We start from the raw sequence: 20,157 nt of genomic DNA, 5'->3' as shown, positions 1-20,157 counted from the left end.
ATCTGTAAGGTAATTGTATGGCAAACCATTTTAACATTTAAAAGCTAAGTTTGACTATCCGGAATTAACATTGTAGATATCAACAACGTCTTTCTGACTAGTCCTAATTACATTTTGGATAGTTGGAATTGTCATTCAAGATATCTGTGACGTAATTATGACTAGTCGAAACGACAGATAGAGAGATATCTGTAATTCAGTTTTGACTAGGCAAAACTGAATTACTGTTCTCTTACAAGAGGTCCTCTCGTACTGCGTAATATCTTACGCTAGGGGAAAACCTCTTTTCCTCGAGATATTGAAGCCAAAAAATTATCCTTAATTTTGTATTAATGCAAAACGCATTGCAACAGCAAGCAGACATAGGCAAGGCGGCTTAGCACGCCTATTGGCTGGCCTGTGGCAATTGCAGCAGCCTATCGAGAGAGGCCATTCAGTGACAGTCCAATGAGGGCGCTTCGCGCCCATTGCGTCACGCTCCCGCCGTAACGGGCGTGGCCTAGCCTTATAAATATGGCTTGATGGGCTGATATACTCTGATTTTTATCTCTTCAGCGGAGCGTTCGCACCGACTGGATCCTGAGTGAGAAGCCGCGCCGTCGATACAGCTTTCAGCTTTCCTTTCACTGCTCTGTGTTGTGTGTGTATGTGTGTTGGCCCCGCGACGCACACTTTACCTAAAAGAGCCGCCTCTTTTTCAAGATGCCTTCCTCTTGTGGTTTGTGCCGAGCCCCACTCAGTGATGGGGACCGGCATGTTATCTGCGTTTCCTGCCTGGGAGAGGATCACGCAGCTCTCGCGCTCGCCGACGGCGGATGCCCTCACTGCGAGCTACTGCCAATGGTGACTCTGCGGACTCGCCTGGCATTCTTCACAGAGACTGCACTTCAGCCCGCTACAGTGCCGCGCCGTAAAAAGCGCCGTGCTCAGCGGGTCCCTGAGCCTCCTCGTTCCCGCGAATGCTCGTCGGTGCACCTGCCAGCGTCGCTCTGCTCGCTCACTGACGGCAGCGGCCGCGGTCTGCCGTCGCTTCCGTCATCGATGACGACGAGCCAGCGATCTCTGCAGGGGAGGCCAGCTGCTCTCTACTAGCATCGGACAGCGAGGATTGGGTGAGCTCCGTGGACCTCCTCCCCTCTGCCAGTGCACCGTCATCTAAGAGAGCCAGCATCGAGTCGGAACTGATGCGCCTTCTCTCGCAGGCCGTGGCGAGCCTCGGCCTCGAGTGGGAGGCGCCCGCACAGCCCGCGCGCAACCAACTAGATGGGTGCTTCCAGAAAGGCGACCGCACCCCAGCGCCGTCCAGGCCAGCACCATTTCTTCCTGAGCTTCACGAAGAAGTGGAACCCCTCCTGGACCGCCCCCTTTTCGGCCCGAGTGCGTCCCTCTGTTTCTGCTGCATTCTCCACGGTGGACGGTGCAAAAGACAGAGGCTACCACTCCCTAGAGGTCTGCTACCCGACGGGTCCCGAAAAATGTGCGGGTTTCGGGTTAATGTTTAATGAACAGCCTCAGGTTCGGGTTCGGGTCGGGTTCGGGTTTAACTAAGAAAAACTAAATAGGCTATATATAGTTTGCGTGCCGTGTGCTTTGCCTGCTTGCTGTGTTGTGGTGACCGGCACGCGCGAGAGAGAAAGTAGCCTACATACGTGCGCAGATGTGCAATATGTGCATACACACAGACACACAGGCTCTCTCTCTCAAATATAATGATAATGATATTGTAGCAATGTTCAGGGAAGAAGGAGGCGGGAACCGACGGACAATCAAAATAAAACTTTATTTAAATGAAATAAACACAATACCTGCCAACAGTCCCTCACGGAACTGCTGGCTACCCAAAATAAAATATAACTACCTGCCAGCAGCCCCTCACGGACGACTGCTGGCTACCAAAATAAAATAAAACAAAACACAAACAAAAGCAGGCCTGTTCCTCTCTCGATTATCCACTCCGTCGCTCCCCCTTTATGCTTCCGCTCCTCCGTGAGAGATGCGAGACCGGTGTGCTTCACAGGTGCTGCTCATTAGCAATCGCACCACCGGCCTCGCGACGTTCTCTCACGTCCCTCGGCCATCCTGCTCACCACATACCCCCATCACCCCTCACAGGCCGGGGGGTACACCCGAGAATGTGCCTACTCCCCCCCCCCCCCGGCGGCGGCGATCCATGGGGGTATGGATCGACGAGCCGAGGGAAACGGAGATGGAAGCATGAGGAGCGACAGACACGAGAGAAGGGAGAGAGAGGAAAAAATAAAAATAAAATAAAAATTGGCCCGGCTCCCACAACGCGCTGCCATCTTGTCCCTCACCAGCTGGGCGATCTCCTCCGCGGTGCCCGGCGACAACGCTGGCTGGCCCTCGGTGGACGCCTCGTCGCTCCCCCCCGCCCCCGGTGGACGGCGACGGCTCCACGGGTGCCTTGGGCAGATGGCAGGAGTCCACCGCTCCCTGCTCCTCCCCTTCACTGGCGGATGGTAGCAGGCTCCGGCCCACGGCACGCGGCGGTGACTCCTCCTCTCCCTCCCGGAAGACAGCCGCCCCTCCATTTTCCAGGCGGTCGACGGCGAGCTCGGGCATCCCACCGGCAACTCACGCCAGCGCCCTGCCTCGAGCGTCCATGGCCGCGAGTCCCCCACTCCCTGCTCCTCCCCTTCTGCAGCGGACGGCAACAGGCTCCGGCCCACGGCGAGCGGTGGCGACTCGCACACCACGCTCGATGGCTCCGCGGATTCCCCACAGCGGCGAGGACCCTCGGACAGTGCGTTTCTCCCTCTTCCCGGGTTTCGGCACCAATGTAGCAATGTTCAGGGAAGAAGGAGGCGGGAACCGACTGACAATCAAAATAAAACTTTATTTAAATTAAATAAACACAATACCTGCCAGCAGTCCCTCACGGAACTGCTGGCTACCCAAAATAAAATATAACTACCTGCCAGCAGCCCCTCACGGACGACTGCTGGCTACCAAAATAAAATAAAACAAAACACAAACAAAAGCAGGCCTGTTCCTCTCTCGATCATCCACTCCGTCGCTCCCCCTTTATGCTTCCGCTCCTCCGTGAGAGATGCGAGACCGGTGTGCTTCACAGGTGCTGCTCATTAGCAATCGCACCACCGGCCTCGCGACGTTCTTTCACGTCCCTCGGCCATTTTTTAAATGATTTGTTTTATTTTATCATATCATTTATATCACAAAACTGTTTTGCGCATGTGCTACCGCTCTCGCACGCTATTTCAGTCACAATACAGACAGACAGCAGACGTGAAAAAATGGTATTTGCTGTGAGAAACAGAATGGACCTCGGGTTCGGATCGGGTTCGGGCTTAATATGTAAATGTAATTGTCGGGTCGGGTCGGGTTAAATGATCGCGGGTACGGGCCGGGTTCGGGCTTCAGATAAAAGCCCGTGCAGACCTCTACCACTCCCTGCCCGCCGTGGAAGAAGCCGTAGCGGCCCATCTTTGCCCGCCCTCTGCTGGACGGCGAGCTAAGACGGCCCTACCATCAAAGGCTTGCCGCACCACGTCAGCCCTGCACTCCTGCGCTTACACCGCCGCTGGGCAGGCTGCGTCGGCTCTCCACTCTATGGCCGTGCTGCTGATACTTCAGGCCGACCTTCTCCGGAAAATGGACGAGGAAGGCCAGGAGGCTATCAGCGTGCCGGATCTACGCAGCGCTACAGACCTGGCTCTTCGCGCCGCGAAATCCACAGCACAGGCCTTGGGACGGATCATGGCGTCTCTCACCGTCGCCGAGAGACATTTGTGGCTTACGATGTCTGAGATGCCGGACTCGGAGCGCTCTGTGTTCCTCGACGCGCCCATCTCACCGACTGGACTATTCGGATCTTCCGTCAAAGATTTCGCGGAAAGGTTCGTTGAAGTTCAAGAAACATCACAGGCTCTGAAGCACTTCCTCCCCAAGCGCTCTAGCTCCGCAGCAGGTCGCCCTAAACAGCCGTCTGCTCGCAACTCTCAGCCTAAGCCACCGCCAGCTGCCGCTCCACAGCGCCGCCAGGCCCGGGACCATAGACCACGCTCTCGCTCTGCAGGCCGCCGCCCCCCTCCGCGCGGGCCCCGGCCAAAGATTGAGATCAAGCCCGAGGCCTCGAAGTCGTCCTAGCACGCCTAGGAAAACAACGGTGTTCAAGTCCCGCTGCGGCCGGATTTTCACCAAAGTTTCTCGCTCGTTCAGTTCCAAGAATTGTGACTGTCCCAGTGTATTATGCAGTAAACAAGTCAGCACCACAGCCCGCTTGCCTGCACCCAAACGCCGTTTTTACGGCGACCCAGATAAATCAAACAAAGTTTGCAAATTCTGGTGTTCCGGCCTCGGCCGATGGTGTTGAGTGCAATAAAAATGCCCACAAACCTGTGCCCATTTTTACACACAAACACAGCCCGCCACAGTGCAGGGCTCGCACAAATAAAATCGCCTCGTGTCGATTGTGCATCAGATGTAGTGAATGTGCCCACGTTCCAGTGCCCACAAACACTACACACCACATGTCCCACGGTTTCTGAAAAACGAAACCAACACACATTCAGTCAGCTCAGGCCGACGGTGTTTTCAGTGCAGTGAATGCGCCCACATTCTCTCACGGACATGTTGAGCCCGACGGGGCTCGCCCCGCTCAATCTCCCTCAGCACACCACTATAGGGGATTTGAGCGCGGCCAGGCTGCACGCCCCCATCGGCGCGCCCCCTGCCTCACACACTGTAAACACAGTATCTGTGTCAAAGCCCCCGTGCCGTCGTTAGATTACGGCCAGAGCCCGAATCGCATTCTACCCTTAGCTCTTCATGCGAAAGCATGGGCGCAGCTTCCCGGGGTATCAGAATGGGTGCTGAACACTATAAAAAGAGGCTATTCGCTACAGTTCGCTCGACGCCCCCGCCGTTCCACGGTCAAAACAGAAGTAGCACACCTACTTCAAGCCGAAATAGCGACACTTTTGAGCAAAGGGGCAATAGAGCCCGTATCTCAAGCTCAAAGCGAAGGGGGTTTGTACAGCAGATATTTCCTGGTCCCAAAGAAAGACGGGGGTCTCAGACCCATTTTGGATCTAAGGCATCTGAACAGAGCGCTTATGAAACGCCGGTTCAGAATGCTCACAACCAGCAAAATCCTCGCGCAGATTTGCCAGGGGTTTGTGTCAATATTCTGGTGTGTGTCAATAGATCTGAAGGACACTTATTTCCAGATTCAAATAGCGTCACGTCACAGGCGATTTTTGAGATTCGCCTTCGCGGGCCAGGCATATCAGTTCACAGTCCTACCGTTCGGCCTGTCCCTTGCACCCCGTACATTTACGAGGTGCATGGACGCGGCGCTCGCGCCTCTGAGACTTCAGGGCATGCGAGTCTTAAACTATTTGGACGATTGGCTGATTCTAGCTCGGTCCCGACCAGAGCTCATAGAACACAGGACCATGCTACTCGAACACCTCGAGAATCTTGGTCTCACAGTCAACTGGGCGAAGAGTTCGCTATCTCCCAGCCAGGAAATTTCCTTTCTGGGCACAGAACTGAACTCGCTGTCTATGACAGCGCGACTATCGCCAGAGCGCAGGCTGAACATTCAGCGCTTCGCGAAATCCTTCCGCTGCGGCACCATAGTCCCGCTCAGGAGATTTCAGAAGATGCTGGGCCTCATGGCCTCAGCGTCATCAACACTCCAGCTGGGTCTGCTCCGCATGCGCCCACTGCAGTGGTGGCTGAAAGCGCGAGTACAGCCTCGAGCTTGGGCCTCCGGTCATTTTCGCCTCAGGGTCAATCAGGAATGTGTCGCAGCCCTGAAGCCTTGAGAAGCGAACGACTGGTACCAGTCAGGTGTAAACCTGGGGACTTCCTCGAGTGTGCAGGTAGTGTCCACGGACGCCTCCACCTCGGGATGAGGAGCGCTGCTCGAGGGCAGACCGTTCTTCGGCCAGTGGTCAGAACGGGAGAAGCTCCTACACATAAACTGCCTGGAAATGATGGCAGTCGATCTCGCGCTGAGGCGCTTTTGTCCCCGAAATAAAAGGCCATCACGTCTTAGTCCGCTCGGACAACATGTCAGTGGTGGCCTACATAAATCGCCAGGGCGGCGTCAGATCCCGAAACCTTTACAGGCTAACAGAACGCCTCCTGGTGTCCCAACACAATTTGCGCTCACTGAGAGCAGCACATGTGCCCGGCCACCTGAACCTGGGTCCGGACAGATTGTCCAGGAACAATGTTCCAGCAGGAGAATGGTCTCTGCACCCGCAGACGGTCATTCTGCTATGGGAGACATTTGGCAGAGCGCAGGTAGACCTGTTTGCGTCTCAAGAGAACGCTCATTGCCCGAAGTTTTTCTCCAAGAGCAGGGATGCGCTGGCCCACGTCTGGCCCCGTTGCCCCCTCTATGCTTTTCCACCCATCTCGCTCCTGCCTCAAGTGCTGGATCGGATAAGGGAAAATGGATGCTCAGTGCTCCTCGTTGCGCCACTCTGGACGAACCAAGCATGGTTTCCGGTCCTGATGCAGCTGACGAGCACTGCCCCATGGCGTATACCGATGAGGAAGGACCTCCTCTCTCAAGCCAGGGGTTCAATCTGGCATCCCTACCCGGAGCAATGGTCCCTGCACGCATGGGCCATCAACGGGTACCCGCAAACCTCCCCAAGGGAGTGCTGAACACGATCACACAGGCTAGAGCACCGTCTACCAGGCGGCTCTATGCCTCAAAATGGTCGGTGTTCTCTGGATGGTGCAAAGCACACGGCTTTTCACCTCCTGACTGCGGGATTAAGGAAGTTCTCTCCTTCCTTCAAGAGCTACTGGACAAGGGCAGAACCCCATCCACGCTCAAAGTATATGTGGCGGCTATAGCGGCGTTCACAGAACCTGCGACCGGCCAGTCACTGGGAAGAAATGATCTGGTCATCCGCTTCCTCAGGGGAGCTAAGAGGCTGAATCCTCCCAGACCCCCCTCAGTCCCCATATGGGACCTTTCCACGGTTCTGGAAGCCATGAAAGGTGCCCCATTCGAGCCAATCCGCTCGTCGGATATGAAACACCTGTCATTCAAAACAGCGTTTCTCATGGCTCTCGCTTCAGTGAAGCGCGTAAGGGATCTGCAAGCGCTCTCTGTGAGCGCCGCATGTCTGGAATTTGGGCCAAATGACTCAAAAGTCATACTCAAACCGAGACATGGATCAATGGTGCCACCAGGGGGTGGCCAGGGGTGGCCGTGGCCACCCCTTGCCGACTCCTGGCCACCCCACTGGCCACCCCAATTGCCAGAATAAATTTTAGTAGCATCAGTTATGCATTTCATAAATAAGTCAAACATATTCTTTAGTAAAAGAAGAAGGGGCATTATGTGTCGTGAGTCGTGACATGCTTTTTAAGTGTCAAATGGTTACAGTAGGCTATACTGTTACAGCAGCTTTTTGATGTGTCTTTGCCACGTTTTGACAAGCAGGGATGCAAACAGCGCGCGGAAATTTTCGGCGCCTCTCGCTTTTTTTACGTCAGTTTGGGTGACAAAGTCATTCCATAGCTTAATGTGAGGGACAGAAGTCTATTTACATCATTAAAGTATACAGAAATTTTCCCTCCTCTGCGGCTGTCAATCATTCTCCATTCATATTCAAACAGCGCGCGCGCCTCTTGGATGCACGGTAAAACTCTCTCCAATATGATATATTCACATTATAATGCATGATCTGTAGATAAAAGGCTGTAGATTTGCATAAAATTACTTTATTTTGTTGGAGTTTGTTGTTGTTTTTAAACGACTCACTACCGTGTGCTTGCTAGATCATCACACACACATCACAAGGACTATGAATCGGCATCAAACGCACAATAACTGGAATATAAAACTGAAACAAAGGAACAAATCGCACTAGGATTTGTGCGCTCGACATTTCTTCGCTTTGTGACGTGAACTTTTAAATGCGCACTTATGTAGCGCAGCGCTGCACACATAGAGTCACCATGTTGCTTTGAGCACATCATTCTGCACCCGTGATGCGCATACACGCTGTGTGCGCTCTGTTTTTCATGTTATCATGGGTTTGCGCACTGAAATATTTTTAAAAGCCAATATATTTTGTTATACCTAGCCTGCTCAATACATTTAAAATAAGCATAATTTAATTGTATATTATTTCTTTGTAGTGTAGGCTATATATGCACTTCTGAATTCTTGACATTAATATATAAATATAAAATTGTGAAATGTATGATTGCCTGATTGAATTTTATAAGAGAACTAATAGTAATTAGTTTTTATTAACATATTTAGATTTTATAAAATTACTGTGCAGATTTTTTCAAGAATTACTTTTTGCTGCTGATTTATACACGCAAGTTTATTAACAATTCATAGTACATTTATGTAATATTTAAAGGTGTTAACTGTAATCTTACACTGCAAAATAATAACTTAAAAAGGATTAAAATCATCACAATTATGTAAGTATCTGGAAATTTGCAGCGGGGCGAGGGCTCTTATATATATCACATATAATATATATCATTATATATAATATAATATATATTAGTAGGGCCCTACTAATATCATTAGTAAGCTAACATTAAATATAACACAATAAACCAAAGTATATCAGTAGGAGTTTCCTTAAGTCTTTCTGATAGTTTTCTACAGGCCGATTTACTACAACAGTAGAATAAAATTCTGAAATTATGGTTTATAGTTTTGGTGTGCCACCCCTAGATTTTAAGTGGCCCCATCTGGCCACCCCTATGAAAAATTTCTGGAGGCGCCACTGACATGGATATGTTCCCAAGTCTCTCAATACACCGTTCAGAGCCCAGGTTATCTCCCTGTCTGCTCTGCCGGTCTGTAGCGAGGAAAGGGACGTGAGCTTCCTTTGCCCAGTCAGGGAATTAAGAGCTTAAGGGCCCTATCTTGCACTCGGCGCAAATGAATTTGTACACTGACGCATGTATCATTCCTATTTTGCACCCGCGCAAAGCGGGCTTTTCCCTCCACAGACACACGTCGGTTAACTAAGAAATACACTTGCGCTTCCCCGGGCGGTTCGGCGCAAAGAGGAGGCGTGTTCCGGCGCAAACTTTCCCTCATGCTATTTTGCTGTTCTATAAAACAATTGCGCCACTGACCAGAAAAAACCTAGTCTAAAGTCAGTGGCGCGTTGCGCGTTGTTCATTATGCTATTTTAAGGGCGCATGCTTGGCCATAATCAATGTAGCGTGTGCACAACGCGCATACACTTTGATTCTCTCATCTAAGCAGCAGTTTTCATTTTTGCAAATCATACATTATTACGATAGATAGATAGATAGATAGATAGATAGATAGATAGATAGATAGATAGATAGATAGATAGATAGATAGATAGATAGATAGATAGACAATTTATTATAAAAGCATATGTGGTGGTTACAAAAGTAGATAAGTATTTGTAAATAAATAAGTATATAAATAGTAGTAAATAAATATATGATATGTAAGATGTGACGACAAGAGAATGTATTTCTAATACATGTTTTTTTTGTGATTATTTCTTTGACGATTAATCTTCCCTGCTCAATCGTTCGATTATTTGATTGCTTTTACCTTTTGGGAGTGTTCGCCTGCTTGAGGGAGGGGGCTCACGCGCGCTGCTCAAACAATACAGACTCTGATAAGTGAAGCAGCAGCAGCAGCAGCTCCGTGTCCTGTATTAATTTATACATATATCTCCCCTCATCAGGTATGAATTACATAAAAGCAATGAGAGTATGCTTTTTTGACATGTAAGAGTTTAAGAAATGTTAATTACATTGTTTAAAGTGTTTAAGTTTACTGTTATTACGAACATGTAAAAGTTCGCTGCAAGTCACGTCTGTGTGCGTCACGCGTGCTAGTTATAAATTTCATGCATTGACTCCATGGAGCTAAAATATCCCCCCAAACAAAACCACACCTGGCAATCCTCTGTGATACAGAGGATGATTTATTGACTACATGAGCTATTCCCCCCAAAACAAAATTGAGTGTCTCGAACGGTGTCGACTGAGCCGCCCTAATTTAGCGATTTATAATAGTAAAAATATTAATTACTGAAATGACTAATCAAGACCGCAATAGCTAAAACATGCTGTTACCTAGATTATCTTTCTTTAAACTGTTTGACAGTCTACAGTGTAAGCTCTATGGATAGATGACTAATCCACCTCTGAGAATGAGCTAGATGATGGTGTGGTTTTGTTTGGGGGGATATTTTAGCTCTCACAGTCTAAAACTGTGTGAGCGTTCCCTAATGCTGCTGTGTCAATATTGCAGCAGAAGCGAGCAGCGAGCCAGCAGAAGCGAGCAGCGAGCCAGCAGAGCGAGCAGCAAGCATGTATGAGCAAGGTGAATGAGCTTTAAAGGGTCACTTCACCCATTTGCATTAAGGTTTGTATTGTTAGAAACCCAGTCATATATTATAATGATGGTGGAATTTTGCTTGTTTTTTTTCTGAGATGGGAGAAAAAAGGATTTAAGTGTTTTACTTCCGTCCTATCGTGACGTAAATATCGTCATTTTGCGTCACGATAGGACGGAAGATAAATTTCATTGCATATTAAGAAAACTACAGCCTTTAGCTCATTATTATTCAAGGGCGTGGGACCCGCTCACCCCACCGGCCTATTACAGATCAGTGGGTGGGACTAAACCTGAAGAAACTAAACTATTAATCCGCCATCTTGCTTGGAAGACAGCAAGCTAAGCTAACAAGCGCTCAAGGAGTTAGATTTACCATAATGCCTGAATTTACGACACACGATATGGAAGACGAGGATTTTGAAAATCTTTTGCTCGAAACTGATGTTCGTGGCTATTTATACGAGCCACAATATAGCGAAGAGCAGCTGAGGCTGATGGAGGAACAAGAGGCGGCGGCGTCGGCTGCGTCGGGTTCGTTGTTGTGGGAAGAATGAGACGGGAATCGGCGAACATTTAAACATTTTAATAGTAAAATAAACAAATACAAAACAAAAGTATAAGCCAGCAGCCCCGCACTGCTGGCCACACACAACAGAAACAAAACACACCATAAAATCAGGCCTGTTCCTCTCTCGATCTGCCCTGTCGCTCCTCGTTTTATGCGTCCGCTCCTCGGTGAGACACGCGAGAGAGACCGGTGCGTCTCACAGGTGTCGTTCATTATCACTCACGCCACCGGCCTCGCGCCGCTCTCACGTCCCTCGTCCTGCTCGCCACAGCCAACTAACTATACATTTTGTGTGAAATGAATTTCTAACTCTGTTGGCAGCTAACGTTAGCCCTGTAGAGTAGACGGAAGAGTGATTTATCTGATGTTTGCGACTTTGCGCTGTTCTGGATTAGTGGGAGTGGCTCGCGGAGCTGTGCAACGTGGTGCATTCTGGGAGTTGTGGTCTTACACACAAATGCGCCCTAAAGTTATTTTCTGTCTTTTCTCGGTCAAGAGGGCACCAAATTCAAAATTTATTTTACATTTCGACTACATATATGACCCACTTTCAATAAAGATTAATGTTGAAATGGGTGAAGTGCTCCTTTAAATAGGGCGCCTTGTTTGAGCTTTGGCCATTGAGCAGCGAGGGGAGTTAACCAGCTAATACAGCTCAGCTGGAGCAGATCAGCTGACGGGACAGTGTTGATAGCAAATAGCATAAGCAGCGGCTTGACTACCTGGCCTGCCAGAACTGACGCTGACGCTCAATTTATGCAACAACAACAAAAAAATAGAATGGAAACGTTTTTTTCAAAATGTACAATTAATTTATTGATTGCACTATAAAAAAAAATAAAGATAGAGGTGGTTAAATAACAAATAACAAACATGTAAAACAACAACATCTAAACAATAAGAAATCTCAAAACAAAAGGGACACATAATAGTTACTCCACCTCCCCAGAAAACCACAACACACAAGTTTCACAAATTAGGCCTGTTATATATGCCACAGTGGCAGTTTGGGCTGCTTCACTGCCTCTGGAGAGGCTCTGTATCTGAAGCAGGGTTCGATCCGTTCATGAACAATCCGTTCATTGCGTCTGTCACGTGACAAATGAACGAAAGACTCGGAAGGTAAAGTAATTATTTATGTTCCCTGTAAATTATTTTTGACTGCATTATAATGATTTCTTAATTCAGAATATGATAAAGACTGCGTAGGTGGATGTGTTTGGGGAATTTGGCTGTTAAAAGTATAACATTTAAAGCCCTTTAAATGAACGAAATGACTCGAAAAAAGATTCGTTCATTTTAATGAACGAGATCGGACAAGCGAGTCGGTAAAATGATCCGAACTTCCCATCACAGTGTGCCATCAAGTGACAGTCTGTGGTGTCGGTCTTGTTTAGGCCAATAACTGAGAAGGTTCGCTCAGCGTCCGCATTTGAGTGTGGCAGGCTCAACACAATCTGGACAACCTTTGATAATTTGGGGAATTTTAAAATGCCACTTGCCCGATTTGCCAAAACGTAATTTGTACCATGAGCCTATTTTTATTGAGCAATTAGCTAGCCCACATAACTTACGTCAGACGTTTGCAACTATAGTTGAAGTCTGCAGTATAACTTACTCTCGGCACAGACTGATAAGGCAAGGCTACGAGTGACAAGGAAGGCACACCATTTTATTATCTGCTTACCTTGATTATCATCCAAACTTTCAAACGTGCATCAGTGGGCTCCGACTCCGAACCTATGCTCTGAACTCTCTCTGAACTTTTCACACGCAACTGACGTATCAGGTGCAAGGTTTTCGAGATAGGTCTAACTGCAGAACCGCAGAACCATGCGTCATAGCGGTGTGAGGAGGTTTCCAGCGAATCAACGATCAGAGAATACTGCCGTGAGAACGCTGTAGGCAGATGTTACAGCTGCGGGCCTTAAACTCCTCTCCTATCATTAATACTCTGTGGTCTAGTCATCAACACAAAATTTACGGATTGAGAGGGGAGAAAATGGATTTTGGCGTGACATTTCTTGCGTGTGCGTGAGAGCGTGAGATTAATACTGAAAGCGTGAGTGTCACGCCAGATGCGTGAGAGTTGGCAACCCTGCATTAGCATTAGCATGGGGGTCAATTATGGATGAGCCCCGGGCACATGCCCTTGGGACTTTGGTGTCGGATCCCAGCACGCACGGCGTTTTGCATTGTGTTCCCCTAGCGTAAGATATTACGCAGTACGAGAGAACCTCTCGTAAGAGAACGTACTCGGTTACTAGGGTTGGGTCCCGAAACTCGGTGCCAATAGGGAACCGGTTCCGACGCAAACGGTAGTAACCAGACCGAATAAGAACGACAATTTCGGTGCCTGATTTCGGTGCCTGACTTAATTAGGCACACCTGCACACACACACACACGCACAGTCTCTTCTGTCTCGCATGCGCGCTCTTGCTCGCAAGGTTTGGCTGCATTTCACGTGTAAAATTACGCGTCAGAACGCCCTCTGGGTGTGCCGATAGTCTGAATCCATATAGAATCAAGCCAATTCATTGGCTGATGGTGCGGGCGCCGCCTACGTCATCATATTATGTTGGCGCGCGCGCCATCTGCTCCTCAGATTTCTTTGCCGAAAAAGGAAGCTGGTCGGCAGCGCAAGGAGCTTGGCAGCGTCTCGTTCCCTATTGAGAGAACATAGGTTAGACCAGTAACCAGAGATGTTCTCTTTCATAGGTTCACTCAACGCTGCGTAGCTAAGAAGCAGTGGATTTGCTGCTGTATCACGTGCCGTTTGAACTGACGCGCTACAGAGATCTGTCACATTTCAAAGAGCCAAAACGTTATTTATTGTGTGAATCTCGTAAAAATATTGACAGAATCTGACAGCTGTGGATTTGTTCCATATCAAAAGTAACATTGTCTGTCGGTGTCAGTGTCCTCTTTGTCCGCGATTTTTCTCTGCGTGAGAAAATGGATGTGTGGCGTGCGTGAGAGCGTGTGAAAAGGGTCAATTGCGTGAGTCTCACGGTCAATGCGTGAGAGTTGGCAGCTCTGCCTGCTAGTAATCTCTATTAATCTCCAGTATTATTACATTGTTTGATACAATATTGTTTTATTTGATATTATGTACATTTTTATTTTATATTGGTTTTATTATTATTTGTATTTATATTGTTTAAAGATTTAAGTTAATATTGTGTCCAGTTTGGCCCTGTAAATAAAAGGGTATTATTTTTTTATAAAGTGTGTGCGGTTTTGTTTTCTTAAGTACCGTTTCAAGAACCGTTTAAGCACCGGAACCGTTTAAAAAAATACCGAGTAGGTACTGGTATCATCAGATAAAACCCAACCGATACCCAACCCTATCGGTTACTAACGTAACCTCGGTTCTCTCTAGAGAGCGTGAGTGTCACGCCAGATGCGTGAGAGTTGGCAACCCTGCATTAGCATTAGCATGGGGGTCTCTCAAAAATATTGGCAACATGCAACGTTTGCCATGCATTTCTATGTTTATGATCATGCTTAAAATTAGTAGGTTATTGTTGACTAAATATTTATGTGTGAGAGAGATTCACACTAATTCACTTTAATAAAGATGCTTACATGCATGCAATTATTGCCAAGGAAGTGCAATAACATTAACTTCCTTAGATGAGAAAAAACAGTTCTTAGTTCAGATTATTTTTTTTCCCCACAGTAAAAAGCCATGATGAGCTAACAGCATTAAAAACTCGTTTGCACTCTGGCTGCTCCGACATGGTGCTAATCAGTGCTAATAAAAAGATAACAGTTAACAGGTGCTATGTGATTTGATGATTTGAACAACACGCTCTGCTCCCGCCTAAAGTGGGATGCGGGCCTAATTTGCATACAGATATCTGCAACGTCATTTCGCAGTCAAAACTCTAATTCAAGATATCTGTAATTACATTTTGACTAGGCAGAATGAAAGTTACAGATATCTCAAATTTCAGATATCTCTAATCAAAATTCATTTTAAGATATCTATAAATTGATAATAGAAATCTACAATTAAATTATGACTATCCCTAATTCCAGTTTGAGATATCTACAATGCCATTTTGACTAGTCATAATTCCAGTTGCAGATATCTACAACATAATTTCGCCTAGTCAAAACTTAATTTAAGATATCTGAAAAGGAACATGTAGATATCTTGAATTGAGGTGAATTAAAGATATCTTGAACTGGAGTTAGTACTAGTCAGAATCAAATTGTAGATATTTCAAACTGGAATTACAGATATCTACAATTCAGTTGCAGATATCCGTAATTCACATAGTGGATATCTGCAACTGAATTGGATTGTATTGTATTTGTCTGAAAGAAGAATATCAAATACACCTAGGATGGCTTCAGGGTGAGTAAATCATGAACTAATTTTCATTTTTGGCCTTTAAGCCTAGACTAAAATGCATGACATATCTTAATTTTAGGAACTGGGGAAACTAATGGAAACCAAAGCAGAACAGGGAAAACAGAACCAAAACACTATGAAACTAAACAGACATAGAACTACACGTTTCAATAGTGACTCAAATGGGAGCGGCCTTTGTGTATTTCTAAGCACCTTGTTTTTGGGAAGATTGAGATGAGAACAAAGCTGTGGTTTTGGTTTATAGAAGTAGGAGTCAACATATCCCCTGTTCTTCAAGCAGTCATTGCTCAGATTCAGCATTTCCCAGACATGAACATTTGATGATGGAGCTAAAATTAGGCTTCAATTCCAAATCTAACAGCACTGCTGTGGGTTCAGAACAGATTGCTCCAGCTGTAGTTCTGGGTTTGTGCTGTTTGGTGGGTTTGCCAAGCAACATCGCAGTAATAATCCGCATTGCTCGTGAGTGGAACACAAATTTTAGCTTTACCTTAAGTTTAATGCTAAACCTTGCTGTCTCTGATGCTTTGACCCTTTGCTTGGCTCCTGTCGTGCTGTGTGGAATACTGTTTGGATGGAAACTTGGCCTTTGGTCTTGTAGGATCCTGTTCTTCTTGGGTCACTGGAGTCTGTATGTTGGTGTCCTGACGGTCACCTCCATGAGTGTGCAGCGCTATCACAATGTCATCAAGTCAAGGGTCACTAACAGGAAGCTACTGCACAGACTGGAAAGACAACACAGACGCCTTCATCTGACTGGCATCTGGATTCTAGCCTTTGTTTTTGCCCTGCCAATATTTTTCACTCAAGGACTCAAAAACAAGGATGGATTGCAAAGATGTCAGAGGTCAATGGAGTCACGGCCTATAGTAGTGGCTGCTTTGCTTCTTGAGATCCTGTTGGGGTTCGTCATTCCATTTTTGATCATGTTAACATGTTATCTCTGGTTGCACAAAGGCTTGAGCCAAAAAGCCAAGAGCTTCAATCTAACTACAGTTCCACAGGACCAGAAACCCAGAAATCAGGGGGCAAACGTTAAGACTTACAAGAAGAGACTTGTGGTCAGCATCGTTGTGGCTTTCTTTCTGTTTTGGACTCCTGTGCACATCATTAATGTGATTGATATAGTTACTACTCTGACTAAAACTTCTCATCCAGATGTTTATGCCCGACTGATATCCTTCCGTAGAGTTTATGGTGATACAAGCAAGACTCTGGTTTTGCTAAACTGCTGTCTGGATCCTTTTCTTTATGCCGTCTCTTCAGGAAACATTCTAAAATGTATCAGAAAGAAATAATTCTCCCTGCTGTTCTTGTGTGTTTTGCAGTAGATGAAAACATGCTGTTGATGGAGAAACAATATTCAACATTCATCTGACTGCATTTCATACATGCATTCATTCTTACATGATCCAAAATGATTGATTTGGTCTCATGAGAGACCAAAGTATCCCAGAGTATGGATTACCAGAATTCTATATTTTGGTAATATGAGCCTTGGAAAAAACTATTTTTTAAAAAAATTTATTTAAAAAATATGCTTATGAAGTAAATGTTTGCAGCTTAAAAGTGGCTACATTAAGAGTAAAAGGAAGAACGGAAGAGAAAGAAATGTGTGAAACACACATTTTTCAAATTAATTTGAATAATTTTTCTAAATAAGCTCAAATAATGCAACCAGAAGGCTTCAACAAACCATACCATTGATTACCAACCTGCAATAATGTACAGTATGTGGAAAATGTTAACCTATTCAATTACACCCAATAAACAAAATAATGCATGTTTAAAGTTGCATCAAATTATGATTTTAAGGGTGAAGTGTGAGTTTATAATGTTGTCTCTGTTTTGTTTTTTTAATTCCATTGTTTATTTGAGAAGAATATATATATATAGCGAGTCAAAGGGGAGCTTTAATGAGTTATATTTTTTTTCTTGATTGAGATAAGAGCAAAGTTTTGGTTTACAGAAGAGGGAGGAGTCAACATAGCCCCTGTTCTTCAAGCAGTCATAACTTAGATTCAGCATTTTCCAGACATGAACATTTGATGATGGAGCTAAGATTAGGGTTCAATTCCACATCTAACAGCACTGCTGTGGGTTCAGAACAGATTGCTCCTGCTGTAGTTCTGGGTTTGTGCTGTTTGGTGGGTTTGCCAAGCAATATCACAGTAATCATCAGCATTGCTCGTGACTGGAACATAAATTTGAGCTTTACCGTAAGTCTAATGCTAAACCGTGTGGCCTCTGATGCTTTGACCCTTTGCTTGGCTCCTGTCGTGCTGTGTGGAATACTGTTTGGATGGAAACGTGGCCTTTGGTCTTGTAGGATCCTGTTCTTCTTGGGTCACTGGAGTCTGTATGTCGGCGTCCTGACGGTCACCTCCATGAGTGTGCACCGTTATCACAATGTCATCAAGTCAAGGGTCACTAACAGGAAGCTACTGCACAGACTGGAAAGACGACACAGACGCCTTCATCTGACTGGCATCTGGATTCTAGCCTTTGTTTTTGCTCTACCAATACTTTTCACTCAAAGACTCAAAGACAAGAATGGATTGCAAAGATGTCAGAGGACAATGGAGTCACAGTCTAGAAGTGGCTGTTTTGCTTCTTGAGATCCTGTTGGGGTTCGTCATTCCATTTTTGATCACGTTAACATGTTATCTCTGGTCAATAGGAGAGGAGAAAGGCCGCGAAATTAAAAAATATTACTTATTGTGTCACGATATGTGGTTTTAAGAGTTTTTCAGTCTATAATGTAGTTCTAGTTGTGGTTTATTTATAAAGATAGCGCCTTTTTAAACATTTGATCTGACGTTTTCGGAGTTGTGAGATCCAGGCGATCACCGGGGGCTCAGCGCTCATGTACCCCGCCTGGAACAGCCTTTCCTCAGCTAGTCCTTCTGACGTTTGCCAATGGCTCTGATGTCTCTAGTCTAGTGGTTAAACATGAGATTTAAAGGGATAGTTCACCCAAAAATGAAAGCTTAAGCGTAAGTTCTACCAGAAAGACTCCATTGCACGTCACTAATTTATAATTCCACGCAACCAATCACAGCTCGACATTGAATATAAAAGACTGATCCTACCGTTCCATGTTGTTGCCCGCAGGTGTCGTAGCAAAGTTTTCGATGCCAATTACGTTTCCATTCAGTTCGCAGAAACAGGCGCTGGCGTTCACTTACTCGCGTTTCGATACCAAACATAACAACACAAGTCACATCGTTGATTTCGATCTCAGCAACTTTCGCGATGCGCGAGTGCGACACACTTGTGTAAGAAACAAACGTGTGGCAGCTTTAAATCTCATGAGAGTCGATCTCCACTCAGTGTTTTTCAAAAAGTTCCCCTTTTACTACGATTAAACTTCATTCAGGTAAGTATATTAACTTGCTACTCTTCTGTTCCCTTCAAGACGTGAAGTTCATATGTGGTGATGTGGTAGCTTTAAAATAACTGCCGATACTGCAGTCTGCAACGCAACATACTGCAACGCTTTAAACCGTAAACAGTGGGCCGAATAGCTCATTGAAATGGTAAGTGTATGCAAAGATTCACGTAACGTTAACTACATCGTCACGCACTCACGGCCAGTTGCAAAATACTATCAACTGGGTTGCTGAATAGAATTTAATCAAGCTTAAGAGTAACTTTGTTATTAGATCGCATATGTATATGCCATATATTACAGCTCGCGCTCCTCATCTGCTCACTCACTATTGTGAGAGACGAGACGAATTGCTTTCCATCTTAAAGGAGCAGTACCTATTAAGGCTATTCAACTTGTTTTACGCCCTTCTCTGAATGTGTTATTGTTCCGGTAATGCATTTATAGAGATGTTTTTTCAATCACTTCCCGAGCGCCGGAAAGATCTCGACTTATACCTTGATGATTGCAGACTTCAACTAATAAAAGGGGGCACACTATTTAATCTCAGCTCGTTTTCTGTAAATAAACTATCTCTTATTCGATCATAAATCAACAGCAATTAATAGTTCAAATATATATATATATATATATATATATATATATATATATATATATATATATATATATATATATATAAAAAAATATTACAAAAATAATAATACATAAAGCCATGTTTTAACAGCGTGCATGGCTCATGCATCCAAGAAAAAGCGTTTCTAACCGTGTTTTACAGGTTATTTGATCAGGGGAATTCGCATCTGTTTCAAAACATTTTAATTTGGCTCGTGGCTTGTCTATTTCCGATTTACGTCTTTTTCCCACCTTTTAAATGTATTTAAGTTTTCGAAAACAGATTCTTCTGGAGTCTCTGGCGTTGTTATATCTAAAGTCTATAATTCCTATTGCCCCTATACTTCTTTGGTCATATCTCAAAGCATGACCACACTTCAATACTCCCTTTTTTACATATAAGCGAACGGTCTTCCAATGACAAAGCACTGGTTTTGAACTCATGTAGCTTCCTCCCTAATTCTCCGGTCTTTCTCCACATATATACACTGGGTATTCCTTTCGTATCGGAGCCACAACAACAGTAGCCGAATGCAGCGTTCCCGACTCCCCTATCCAAATGCTTGGTAGATGGTCGTCCACAGCATACAAGACCTACATCAGATCCGACACGTATGTTCTACTAAATGCTCAACAAGCCCTCTCAACCGACATTCGAGGTAAATTTCTTCGCTAGATACTGGTGGTGGTTAACAATCCATACATCTATCATACGTCCGCTTTTCACTGCTAATCTGTTTAGTTACACGCAGTCAATCGTGGCCTTCTTTATTTCGTTCTTTACCATCAACTCATCCCATAATTGATTAATGAAGAATAGCTT

At 45.6% G+C, this 20,157-nt stretch overlaps 1 protein-coding gene across 1 annotated transcript; it reads left to right on the top strand.

Moving 5' to 3' along the window:
• The first annotated feature begins 15,654 nt into the window (after positions 1-15,654).
• LOC130087467 (leukotriene B4 receptor 1-like) lies at positions 15,655-16,629 on the top strand. Its single transcript, XM_056253780.1, has one exon. The coding sequence runs from the start codon at positions 15,655-15,657 to the stop codon at positions 16,627-16,629; it is 975 nt and encodes a 324-aa protein (XP_056109755.1).
• Positions 16,630-20,157: the final 3,528 nt, after the last annotated feature.

Source organism: Rhinichthys klamathensis, unplaced genomic scaffold (assembly GCF_029890125.1).
Source record: "Rhinichthys klamathensis goyatoka isolate OS25496 unplaced genomic scaffold, OSU_Roscu_1.1 h1tg000005l_1, whole genome shotgun sequence".
NCBI classification, from domain to species: domain Eukaryota; kingdom Metazoa; phylum Chordata; class Actinopteri; order Cypriniformes; family Leuciscidae; genus Rhinichthys; species Rhinichthys klamathensis.
Note: the sequence above shows the minus strand (reverse complement) of the source record. Positions and strands in the feature narration are given on the sequence as shown.

Coding starts and splice junctions, on each gene's coding strand:
- LOC130087467 (XM_056253780.1), top strand. CDS start 15,655: ATGGAGCTAAAATTAGGCTTCAATTCCAAATCTAACAGCACTGCTGTG.